The 13,390-nt window shown below is 39.6% G+C and overlaps 1 protein-coding gene across 4 annotated transcripts in view; it reads right to left on the bottom strand.

The window, feature by feature from the left end:
• znf385d (zinc finger protein 385D) overlaps positions 1-13,052 on the bottom strand; it is a 74,782-nt gene extending 61,730 nt beyond the window's left edge. For all 4 annotated transcript variants that reach the window (XM_084385479.1, XM_084385481.1, XM_084385480.1 and 1 more), the window contains exons 1-2: positions 12,757-13,052; positions 909-1,051 (exon numbers count right to left, since the gene is read on the bottom strand). In XM_084385479.1, the coding sequence (XP_084241605.1) occupies positions 909-1,051; positions 12,757-12,781 (168 nt within the window). In that variant the 5' untranslated portion in view covers positions 12,782-13,052. The remainder of the gene's footprint in view (positions 1-908; positions 1,052-12,756) is intronic.
• Positions 13,053-13,390: the final 338 nt, after the last annotated feature.

Here is a 13,390-nt window from a genome sequence, read left to right as displayed (position 1 = left end):
TTGTGAGATAAAAAGTCTCAATAATCTTTCAAAATGTTTTATTTTCTGTGGCTGAAACAAGTTTATATCTCACAATTCTGACTTTATAACATTAAGTCACAATTACGTGTTATAAACTCACTATAGTGAGAAATAAACTCGCAACTGTGTGTTATAAAGTCAGAATTGAGAGATATAAACTCACAATTTCCCTCAGACCTGGACTTTATAACTCGCAATTGCGACTTTATATCTCACAATTCTGAGAAATAAGATCTAAAATCACACTTGCGAGAAAAAAAGTCATATATCTCGCAATTCTGAGTTTACAACACACAATTGCCACTTTATATAACGCAATTATGACTTTATAACATACAATTGGGAGATATAAAGTTGCAATTACGTGTTATAAACTCACTAATAGTGTGAAATACACTCGCAATTGTGTATTATAAAGTCAGAATTGAGAGAAATAAACTTGCAATTTTGAGAAAAAAAGTCAGTATTTTTTCCCTCAGAATTGGACTTTATAACTCACAATTGCAACTTTATACCTCACAATTCTGAGAAATAAGATCTAAACTCGCACTTGCGAGAAAAAAAGTCCAAATTGCGAGTTTATTTCTCGCAATTCTGAGTTTATAACACACAACTGCCACTTTATATCACGCAATTATGACTTTATAACTCGCAATTGTGAGATAAAAAGTCTCAATAATCTTTAAAAATGTTTTATTTTCTGTGGCTGAAACAAGCTTCCATACACAACACCAGCAGAACCAGCAAAATACCAGCACTCATGTGACAATTATCACAAGCAACACTCTCCTCAAACCACGACGGGCGGCGTGTGTGTGTAACCACCGGCGCAAGAGTCGAGTGAACCTCATTAGCACCTCCAGACGGCGTGTGTTTGTGAGACTCACGGTGCTGAAGCTGGGAATGAGGCTGAGCGTGGATCCGCTGTCCAGAGGGAAGGGGAAGAAGTGCTTCATGCCCAGAGAGGCTGGCACAGTGGGCAGAGAAGCTCGAACCAGCGCTGGCACCAGTCTGCTCTGACACGCATTACCTGAGGAGGAACAGAAGAGACAGGTGTCACCAAACACACTCGCTTATTATCAGATGATGCACATGTACAACCACTGGAGAGAGAGAGATTGAGTCATTATTAAATGTATTTGTTTCTTTTCGCTGTTTCTTTTCGAAGTGCTGACATCCCTCACATGTGCATGCCAAATTACCCTTTCTCATCATAAGGCAGCTTGAGTTATTAAGTTATGAGCTCATGGGAAGCCAAATGAACCACATGAACCGCGCAATACAATCCGAAACTGTTGTGCAAGTAAATTGGCTATCTGCAGGAAAGACAGGTGCACATTCCTGATGTCTTCCTTTAAAATATAATATCATTTAATATGCTCTTCAACAACTTTCCTCTTTGGATGACGTCAATCCCTTTAACTTTTCAACTTCTTCCCTGAAATACACTGAAATAAAACATTGACAACACTGTAATTCAATTACAAATAAAAAAGGGGGAAAACTATCTAAACTAAAACATATTGGGCCCTATCTTGCACCCAGCGCAATTGACTTTATTCAGCGACGCATGTATCATTCATATTTTGCACCCGACGCACAGCGGACTTTTCCCTCCACAGACGCACGTCGGTAAATTCGGGAATGAGCTTGCACTCCCGGGAGCGGTTCAGTGAAAAGAGGAGGCGTGTTCCGGCGCAAACATTCCCTGGTGCTATTTTGCAGTTTCAGAAAACATTTCCGCCACAGACCAGGAGAAACCTAGTCTAAAGTCAGTGTTATTCATATGCTATTTTAAGGGCGCATGCTTGGCTTGCACTTTGCTTATCTCATCTACACAGACGCAGCAGTTCTCATTTTTAGAAAACCATACATTATTACAAGGAAAAATATTAACACACGAGGGAAATCATTGTTGTGTCCATGAAGATGTGGAAAAATAGGCATAAATCTACAGTAGCTTACACATTTACCCAAATTATTATACGCCTGTTTAACCGAAGCTAATTTGGGTGTGTTTCTCCATCCCCATACAATGTCACTTCTCTGTGTTTTACGGCCCTGACGAGAACGTCGGTCTCCTCGGCTGTGAACCGCTCCTGGCAAATCCGCCGTTATAACAATCCGCCATGAAACAAGCGCGCCTGCTCTTAAAGGGAATGTGAGATGAGGCTCTGATTGGTTTATTTCACGTTACGCCCAAACCACACCTATGAGTAATGAAGCTACTTCAGACCAACACATTTTAGATTTGCATCGGGCGCAAGAGTCATTTATCCCGCCGGTATAATAGCAACAGCGCCCGAGACCCGCCCACAAAGTTACTTGCGTTTCGCGCTTGATACTTGCGTTTCAGATCGTTAAAATAGGGCCCACAGTCACAACTCGAAAACTGACTAAAATTAAATAAAAATGACAAAAAAAATAAAATTATAATCCATGCAATATTATAAAACCTTTAAAACTTGCCTACATTAAACATGGAAATGCAGCAAAAAAATCCTAAAACTAAACAATGACAAAGTGAAAAGTAAAGAAAGGCAAAAAGACAATTATAACCCTGCCAAAGACTGAACTGTCCATGATCAGTAGCGCCAAACTGAAACCCGAAGCAATTTTTGGCTATCCCTAAAATTCGATTGACTGACAGGAATGTTTGTTCTGTTGATGCAGGAACACGGCCTAGTTGGCGAAATCACAGTGACCACAGTGAGTTCAATTCAAGCATGAGAAGATGATTCAGAACATTTCTTTGCCACACACAGTGAAATCTCCACTGGGGATCTGGACACTACCGCCAATGACATCATGACTTTTTACCCATTGCTAAAACTATCTGCCATATTCACTCTCCCGGTGCTATAAATACCTGAGCAATATACTTGTCAAACTGAGACTGTTTATTGGCTGTTATCTGTATTAGCATTAGAGACAAACTATAGTCCAAGTGGGAAAGACAGAAACCAGTGGCGGAAAACAAAAGTAAATGGCTTGTTTTTATTACAGTACGAGTGTTTGTGTGGGTGGCGTTGGAAAGGCAGATTTTTACAGCACATCCCATTAAAGCACCAGAAAAAGAAACCGCGTTCTGCCTACAAACGGAGACAAAAGCCAGAGAAGAAAGACAAACAGACCCAAAGAGTTGCAGAAATGTGATGCCAAAGAAAAATGGACCACTCAGGGTTTGATTTATGCTTTGTGTTTCAAAGTATCACCTTTGACTCTCCTATTTCTCCTAAAAAGAGAAAAAAAAAATCTTATCTTATCTTTATCTATTCTTGACATAGATAAAGATTCATTTAATCGCAGCTCAGGTCATTTGGTCAAACAAGGAATGTCTGAGTCCATATTGAAATATCTTGCAACTTATATTGAGACAAATAAGAACACATTTTTGAGATCTGTTGTGAAACTCTAGAAGAGACAAAAGAGGTTTTTGTCTCAGGAGAAACATATGAAATGCAGGGGAATTAAGACAGGCTCCATTTTTTTTAATTGCTGTCTAAGAAAACCAACAGATAATGATATCTCATCTAAAATAAAATCCATAAAACAATTTTATTTCAATTCTGCTGATTAAGAAGCTTTACATTTTCTTGTATTTCTTCTGAAACTCTAGATTGCTAAGGTCTTTTTTCTCAGGAGAAAGTTGGATACTTTAGAAAAAGTCTCTATTTGATCTCTTGTCTGAGAAACTGTGATATTAAGATCTCCTTTGTGATTTTTCTAACTCATAGATTGAGCTGTTATCTGAAAAAAAAAAACTTGTTTTCTCTTCTTTTGATTGCATAGCTTGATATTTTCTCAGATATCTTCTGAAACTCAACTCAACTAACTCAATCTGCTTGCAACCACATCATTCTTTATAGGGCACAGCTGATTGGTTCCTACTATATAAGTAGCCAATGAGCTTGCTGCTCAAACTTGAAATACTTGGTCAGCATTTGCTGTAGCAGTTGCAGTGTGCTTTCAGAAACCCTGTATAGATCTGCTGCGGGTAATTCATGTATGCTATGTTGTACAGCAGCAGCATGTCTTGCTCACAGCAGAGTGTTGTGTGTGTTACTGGCAGTAGAAAGTCCTGTACTTGATCTGCAGCAGCAACAGCAGCAGCAATAACTAACAGCAGTTATTACAATAGTAATAGCAGCAGTTATTACAATAGTAATATCAGCAGCAATAACTGACAGCAGCAGAAATAACTGATAGCAGCAGCAACAATAATAGAAGCAGCAGCAATAATAGCAGAAGCATAAATAATAGCAGCAGAAGAAGAAATAATAGCAGCAGCAGCAGCAATAATAGAAGCAGCAGAAATAATAGCAGCAGCAGCAGCAATAACTGATATCATCAGCAGCAATAATAGCAGCAGCAGCAGCAGCAATAATAGCAGCAATAACTGATATCAGCAGCAGCAGCAGCAGCAATAATAGCAGCAATAACTGATATCAGCAGCAGCAATAATAGCAGCAGCAGCAATAACTGATATCAGCAGCAGCAATAATAGCAGCAATAACTGATATCATCAGCAGCAATAATAGCAGCAGCAGCAGCAGCAATAATAGGAGCAGCAATAACTGATATCAGCAGCAGCAATAATAGCAGCAGCATCAGCAATAACTGATATCAGCAGCAGCAATAATAGCAGCAATAACTGATATCATCAGCAGCAATAATAGCAACAATAACTGATATCAGCAGCAGCAATAATAGCAGCAGCAATAATAGCAGCAGCAATAACTGATATCAGCAGCAGCAATAATAGCAGCAGCATCAGCAATAACTGATATCAGCAGCAGCAATAATAGCAGCAATAACTGATATCATCAGCAGCAATAATAGCAGCAGCAGCAGCAATAATAGCAGCAGCAATAACTGATATCAGCAGCAGCAATAATAGCAGCAATAACTGATATCAGCAGCAATAATAGCAGCAGCAATAATAGCAGCAGCAGCAGCAGCAGCAATAGCAGCAGCAGCAGCAGCAGCAATAGCAGCAGCAGCAATAATAGCAGCAGCAGCAGCAGCAGCAGCAATAAATGATATCAGCAGCAGCAATAATAGCAGCAATAACTGATATCATCAGCAGCAATAATAGCAGCAGCAGCAGCAGCAGCAATAATAGCAGCAATAACTGATATCAGCAGCAGCAGCAATAATAGCAGCAATAACTGATATCATCAGCAGCAATAATAGCAGCAGCAGCAGCAATAATAGCAGCAATAACTGATATCAGCAGCAGCAGCAGCAATAATAGCAGCAGCAGCAGCAATAACTGATATCAGCAGCAGCAATAATAGCAGCAATAACTGATATCATCAGCAGCAATAATAGCAGCAGCAGCAATAACTGATATCAGCAGCAGCAATAATAGCAGCAATAAGTGATATCATCAGCAGCAATAATAGCAGCAGCAGCAGCAATAATAGCAGCAATAACTGATATCAGCAGCAGCAATAATAGCAGCAATAACTGATATCATCAGCAGCAATAATAGCAGCAGCAGCAATAATAGCAGCAGCAATAATAACAGCAACCGCAGCAGCAATAATAGCAGCAGCAGCAGCAGCAATAATAGCAGCAATAACTGATATCAGCAGCATCAATAACCAACAGCAGAAGCAATAACTGACAGCAGCAGCAGCGTAGCAGATCTATTCCGCCAAGATAAAATAAACATATCAGCAACATAATAGCAATAATAGCAGCGGCAGCAATAATATCAGCAATAGCAGCAATAATAGCAGCAATAACTGATATCAGCAGCAGCAATAATAGCAGCAGCAGCAGCAATAATAGCAGCAACTGCAGCAAAAATAGCAGCAGCAGCAGCAATAATAGCAGCAACCGCAGCAATAATAGCAGCAGCAGCAGCAATAACTGATATCAGCAGCAGCAATAATAGCAGCAGCAGCAGCAGCAGCAATAATAGTAGCAATAACTGATATCAGCAGCAGCAATAATAGCAGCAGCAGCAGCAGCAATAATAGTAGCAATAACTGATATCAGCAGCAGCAATAATAGCAGCAGCAGCAGCAATAATAGTAGCAATAACTGATATCAGCAGCATCAATAACCAACAGCAGAATCAATAACTGACAGCAGCAGCAGCGTAGCAGATCTATTCCGCCAAGACCAAACATATCAACATTGTCATACTCATTATCATGCCAAACACTCGAGACTTGTCATGACAGAACTAAGGTCTTTTCTCAGGAGAAATTGGGAGACTTCTCCATTTGATCTTATTATTGTCTAGCAGAAACAGCCACGACAGAAAAGTCACAAAGTTGATATCACAGAGTTACATGTGCTGTTGAATCTCAAATAACCAATCTCATCTGTGTTCTTTTCTTTCCTATGGGAGCTTTAAAATCTCAGCACCAGCTTGACATGGATTACGAAACAAAATGTTACTAATTCTTCTAGTCCCTCTGGCCTGTAGGGATGAGAAATAATAAAACAAAAAACAAAAAAAATAATAAATTGTTGCGCCACATGCCTTTGTCGAGGGAGAAGGAAAACGTGCATGCACTCGCACAAAGCATGTCAATCTCAGACCTCCGTGTTGGCGACTCGACTCTGACATGTCAAACGACATCAGGCTTAAGGAATGCTGTCACGGAGCCACACACTGAACAAGAAAACAGAATTAAATATGCAAGTAAAAGCATGGCCTGAGTGACAGCAGGAACTGTGACCGAGCGCCATGAGGGTGTTTTTAGAGCGAAACATCTGGGTTTTATCTCCTCGGGGCTTTGAAAAGCTTTACGAGGTTTGATTATTGTGTGAGCACGATGCAAAAACATTCAAAAAGCCTCTTTCTGGAAAAAGGCAAACAAGCAAAACATCAATGCTGGCAGCATGTCACTTGGGTTTAAGGGAACACGACTTATTAAGTTGATGAGAACATTTTGATTGTTACGAGGATTTTTTGACACTGTGCCTGCAGCGTGAGCGAGTCTTTTACGGCTCTGTTTTCCGTTTCAAAGAACAGTAATGTGGAAAATGTCCAATCTTCTCTGCCCTGCAGTCAGTCAGTCTTTGCGCTGCTTTTAGTGAGTTATATTTTCAGCACCTTCTCTTGGTGGAGACCACCTCGGTCTCAGCGCTGAAACATCCTCTCAGGCTTCTACAGAATGGGGTCAAGGGTTCAATGGTTAGTATGGTTTGCTTAGCCTCACGTTCCCCACTTATGCATTGCACATTACCCACAATGCCTCACTTCTCTCCTCGCCACTAGCTAGTGTTGATTTTCTCTCATTATCTGTCTGCATATGAATCCCTGAACTTAAAGTCCCCCCTGTAGTGAAAATCCAGCTTTTAATGTTGTTTATGTGTCTATATGGTGTTTTTAATACGCTTTAAGACAAACCATGTGCACATTCATTAGTCGACACCATTGCTGAGTATTTTCTCCTTAAAACTGCAGTGAACCAAAGACAGTCTCAAAAACACGCTTTGAAATCGCTGGTGTTTCTGACGTCACAAACTACCTTGTAACCAATCAGATCAACGTGTGATCGTCAACGAGTGTATCTCTGAGCTGAGTGAGTGAGTGGAGGCGGGGCTCATTTGCATATTCATAAAACCACGTATACTAAATGAGCCTAAAAGGGTGTTCAGTAACATTCAAGATATCAAGATTTAAGGCATGAAGAATTGTTTTCAAGGAAAAAACGTTTAAACGTAATTTTGGTGATCAAAGATATGTTTTAAGGGATACAATTATTGACTACAGGGGGACTTCAGCATCATAAATAAACTTAGCCAGCTTACTATGATTATTACAGTAATCTGCAGGTCGGCACAAAAATACGGCCTTCAAGGTGTTTTTTTGAATGTATGCAAGCCACAGCATTTCAGACAGTTTTGAGAAGTTATTGCAGCCAATTATCTGAAAGAATTATTCAGTCACATGACTTAAAGGGATAGTTCACCCAAAAAATGAAAATTCGGCCATTAATTACTCACCCTCATGTCCTTCCAAACCCGTAAGACTTTCGTTCATCTTCGGAAAACAAATGAAGATCTTTTTTGATGAAATCTGAAAGCCCTCTCTGTCCCTCCATTGACAGTCTACGCAACTACCACTTTCAAGCCCCAGAAAGGTAGTAAAGACATCATTAAAGTAATCCATGTGACTCCAGTGGTTTAACCTCAATGTTATGCAGCGATGTGAGTGCTTTGTTTGTGCAACGACATGAGGGCGAGTAATTAATGACAGAATCTTCATTTTGGGATGAACTATCCCTTTAAGGCAAAGTTGCATGACTTTTGTGATGTGCATCTAGGAATTTATTTGGTAAATGTAATTACATCGTAGTTTATGCTTCTAACAGAATTAAAAGGTTTCCACCTCAACTGGTCATATACTTTTTTCAAAATTTCAAAGTGTTCAATGTGCATAAAAATGCTGCATGAAAACTTGGCTATTGTAAAAATGGCTATTTCACATATCAAACTTCAATGAAAAGCCGACATGTATCATTTAGATTGCATATGCATATGTGCAATATATAGAGTGAGATTATAAGATGCGGGTTACATCTGGATTGGATGCAAAAGAAAACCCAACAAATTTGGTCAGAAAAAGACCAAAAAGAGTTTTAAAACCCTGAATCCAAGCATGAACTTTTACCCCACCTGCTTCAGTTCTCACCCACCGGCTCTGTGAAATACTGCTAAAACACACACAGCGACCCACTGCTGCAACGATTGCAGTAATGAAACAGGGGAGAGAAGTGTGTGTGTGTGTGTGTGTGTGTAACCGCCTGTAGAACCGTCTCCATATCTCTGTTCAGATGTGCCCATCATCTTAAAACAGCGTTCGCTGCTCGGAGCGGTGCTGACTGAGAGAAAAAATGATGTCTAGAGGACAAATATGGCCCGTAAATAATTAATCACATCCGCTCTCTGTCACTCCTAGGGTTCTCCTAGACTTGATCCGGCTTGCTTTATCTCCATGTCCCTTGATTTAAAAAAAACACACATACTTGTCCTCGAAACACACACTGCATGAAGCAGAGAGCCCTCTCCTGATGGACTGTCATTCAAAACCTACGAGTCCTACGAGCGTACAATATAAAGAAGTCTAAATCAATACAACATTTCTTTTCCTTCAGTTTGAAAACAAGCATTATTTATTTATTGCATTATTTACAGCAATGCACTTACAAAAGGAAGGCTCTCAGGAATTGCAACAAGATAAGCGTTAAAATATTGTTTCAAAAGTATAGATCCAAGACTAAACTAAATAATACGTGACTAACACCTCTAAAAGCCCGCTCACACCAAAGACAATAACTGTAACGATAAAGACAATCGTATAAAAGATGAGCAGAGAGGGAGATGAGTCCACACACCACAACTATAATGATAATGGCACAGATAAACAATATCATTGGAAGGACTTACAGAACTGATGAACGATAAAAACATTGACAGCCAATCAGAATCCACCATGCTTTAAAGAGCTGGAGCATTTAAAGTTTAAATCCTGCAGAGTTTTATCGTTCGTTGGTGTGGATGCTAAAATAGTTATGGGTATCTTTATAGTTATTGTTCTTGGTGTGGAGACCAGTCTTTTCTGAGCAATATTTCAACTACTGTTATGAACATGTTATGAACATGTTGGTAACCCCAGAGTTTTTTGCACAATACACACAAGAATACCAGAGAGAGACCATTTACCAAGTAATCAAGGTTTAGCCGGTTAGCACGCTTAGTTTGCCCCTGCTGGTAGATATTATATATACACCATTATGTTGCTAATCAAAATCTAGACAGCCAGTGAAAAATAGCGGTGCATTTCAAAAAAATAACTAATATAAATAAATATTATTAATAATAAATATGCAAGCTTTTTTTTAATTCCACCTTTTGTAAATTTTAGTCAAAATTTAAACTGTAGTAAAACCCAACAAGCAGTGGTCAGGAAACACTAGCCATGTGTTCTGCAATCTGAGGTTATAAACCAAACAAATTAAATATCTGGGGTTAACCACACTGCAGTCTCTGCTGTCATCACCCTCGTTCCTAACAAGATCTACATGCTCTAACGCCAGGACCGCCTCTCGTGCCTTATAATGCTGCCATAGGGAGGAACCAAACACCGGACACGAGAGTTGAGGATGTCTACTGCATCGAAGCTGCACATCAGGGACCGGAAACGTCAAGTTTCCTTTGATTTCAGCCAGAAGTTATTTAAATACACAACAAATAAATAAATAAAGAAGAGTTGATGTGCAATCTAGAACATAAACTATGGCTCTCCCTGTCAGAAGGAGCATCAGGCACGTCCAGTGCAGACGGATTTGTTGATTATAACGGGAGTGATTTACTCTGGGAGTGTGTGTGTGTGTGTTATCACGCGTCACAGCACGCCACCTGCGCCTACTGTAGACATGGGCTGTGTCCGAAATGCCCCCTATACCCGTAAATAGGGTATATTTGAGGGGACAGTCATTTGTTGTGGTGTCCGAAACCATAGTGGACGTTATCGTGTGCAATCATTCAGTTCCACAAAGAGTGTACAACTGATGTACGCTCAATAGCTAGAGAATACCCATAATGCACTGTGAGAGTCGTGTCGAATAAATTCCCACTTCTCGCCAAAAGATGGCGCTCGCAACTGAATCATCCATCCATCCATTTGTAAAACCGCCGGTCCAATGTGGGTACAGCGTAATATCATACAGGTATACATTTCTTTTTAATTGATTCTTAATTTGTTTGATTAAGGTTTATACATGCTAGTTTTCCCATGTCAGAGCTCAAGATAAATATTTTCTCATAACTACTGGAGCTGCTAGTTTGCTAAGGATCAAATGATTATTATTTAACAGAAAGAACAAACTACACTGTCAGAAATAGGGGAACAGTATTAGGAGTCCATTTCTGTCCCCCAAGGTACATATATATGTACCTTTTTGAGGGTCAAAAAGCATAAAAAGATGCATATATGTAGCGTTTCTTTTAAAGGTTAAGGTACAATATTGTACCCTTGAGGGTACAGCCCCAGTGACAAGCCATTGTACCCCCAAAGGTACAATTATGTACTTTATTTTCTGAGAGTGTGTGCAAAAGCGGCAGCCCTTCCAGCTGGATTTAAATATGCAAATGCTTAAGAGTCTATGATTGGATCATTATTGCAGTGATTATTATGTTTCTTGCATGTTATATGTTTGGCAATAGTTGCACCATTTGATGGAAATAACATCACAAAAGTTATTTCCATCAAAAGGTGCATACATTTTTGGTCAAGATCTTGAATTGCCAATGCAAGAGTCCAGCACTCTGTAAAGTCTCCTCCAGCACATCCCAAAGACTTGGGATTCATGTGTGAAAATGATTCTTCATTCTTTCACAATCTGAGCCTGATGAATTTTGACATTGTCATCCTGGAATAGCCTATAGCCATGATGTTTCTTCCTACATGGTTGTTTAAGAAATGAAAAGCTACACACTCCATCAGTTAGGCTTAGAAGAACTGCTGCCAAACATATAATAATATGCAAGAAACACAATAATCACTGCAATAATGATCCAATCATAAACTCTTAAAGTCCCCCTGTAGTCAACAATTTTATCCCTTAAAACTCATCTTTGATCACCAAAATGACATATTTAAAAGTTTTTGTCAAGCACACAGCAAAACACAGCTATACAGCATAATTCAAAACATAATAATAATTAATCATTTCTGATCATTGACTCTCAGTCTTTATTCACCATCTCATGGTTTCTCAATAGAATTAATAAAAGTATAGAATAGAATAGTTCTAATAGGGGCTCACTGTAACGCAGTGTGACAACATGCCCCACCTGCGCAACTGGGATTTAAACCTGGCTAGTGTCTTTTTCTGGTTAGATCAGCATTAAAGAATTATCTCAATTTGTTAAATAACAGATATAAATAACAGATTAAAATAATATCAGATTTGAAATTAACTTTAGCTATGGTTAAATAAATGTTCAGTGATATCTTCCAAAGAAATTTTTTTTTTTTTTTTAATTTGGTGCAATTTTTTCTCTATATAGTGTTGATATGGCAACTAGTAAACACTAAGTTTCGTCATGTGTGGAAAGTTTTGTTACAACTAGCCCCGCGTTAGTATGTGCCCCGCTTAATTTTTTCTTGTTAAAATAATCAAGCATTATTTTTTAAATATAAATGAAGAGTTAGATTTTGGTAAAAAAAAAAAAAAGTCACATTACAGGACTACAAAAAAGTGTAGAAGTGATAAAAATGGTAAACCATCTAAAAGCATCTTAAAAAAAATAGACACCTTGCCTTTTACATTCATATAAATGTAAATACTCATATAAAAACTAATGTCTTTGAAAGTTTACACCCACACTGTTAAACGATCCCAATGACATTTCTAAAAATGTAATATAAAAAAACACACACACATTTTCAAGCCCCTAAAAGCAGATTGACCTCAGAGCAACAGATCTGCTGTCTCTCCTGCGGTGAGATCTGATCCCGTTCCTCCGCACACTTGGAAAGGAATAATCCCTTCAGCTGGAAGATCCAGACAACACGCTGAGACAGAGCGGCAGGTTTTGCAGAAACGCGTGATTTCACGCTGTTTGCTAAACTCCACTGCAACAGTCAGGTGTGTGTGGTGAGGCTGCGCTCCTCTGATGTCCCCGTGAGAAACCCCTCGCTGGGAGACCAGACGGGGACTCTATAAAACAAACCCGCAGACTTATGATAACCAGACTTACCAATAAACATGCTCTCCATGGTCATCACGCGCACAGATCCGCGGCGTCCCCGCGCACCGCTGTCCTCAACAGTGAATCCATGATTTCATCTGTGCATGTGGGGAACTGCGACCACGAGGGTCTGTCTCTCTCTGTGAACTGAGATCTTCAGAGAAACTCCTCAGCTGTGTCTCAGAGCGAGCTGATCCTCTCCAGATGTAATCTGACTCCTGGAGAACGAGCCGATATCAGCGTCTCTAGCGGGAGTCAAGCCGCGGCTGCTCATTTGTTCTGTCTGAGTGTTCCTCGGGCACTTCTCTCTCTCTCTCTCTCTCTCTCTCCCTCCCTCTCTCTCTCTCTCTCTCTCTCTCTCTCTCTTCAGTTATCTGGTGACGTCCTCAAATGCGATTCATAAAGTAAACAAGATTTTCATTTCTAGCATACTGTGTTAATTTATCTAAGAGTGTTTGACAGGGTGCTAGGGTTTTCTATGTGGTGTTGCTAGATGGCTATTAGGGTGTTCTATTACTAGTGTATTTTGCAAGGTTGTTGCTAGGGTGCTCCGGGCTGTTGCTATGGTGTTGTGGGTAGTTGCAGCAGTTGCTTAATGGCAAAAAAATGAAGTGTCTCATGTCTCTGTGATCTTCTGCTCTTT

The sequence above is a fragment of the Rutilus rutilus genome (genome assembly GCF_951802725.1).
Source record: "Rutilus rutilus genome assembly, chromosome: 17".
Classification (NCBI taxonomy): domain Eukaryota; kingdom Metazoa; phylum Chordata; class Actinopteri; order Cypriniformes; family Leuciscidae; genus Rutilus; species Rutilus rutilus.
The sequence above is the reverse complement of the archived record's forward strand: the minus strand, read 5'-3'. Positions and strand labels throughout refer to the sequence as shown.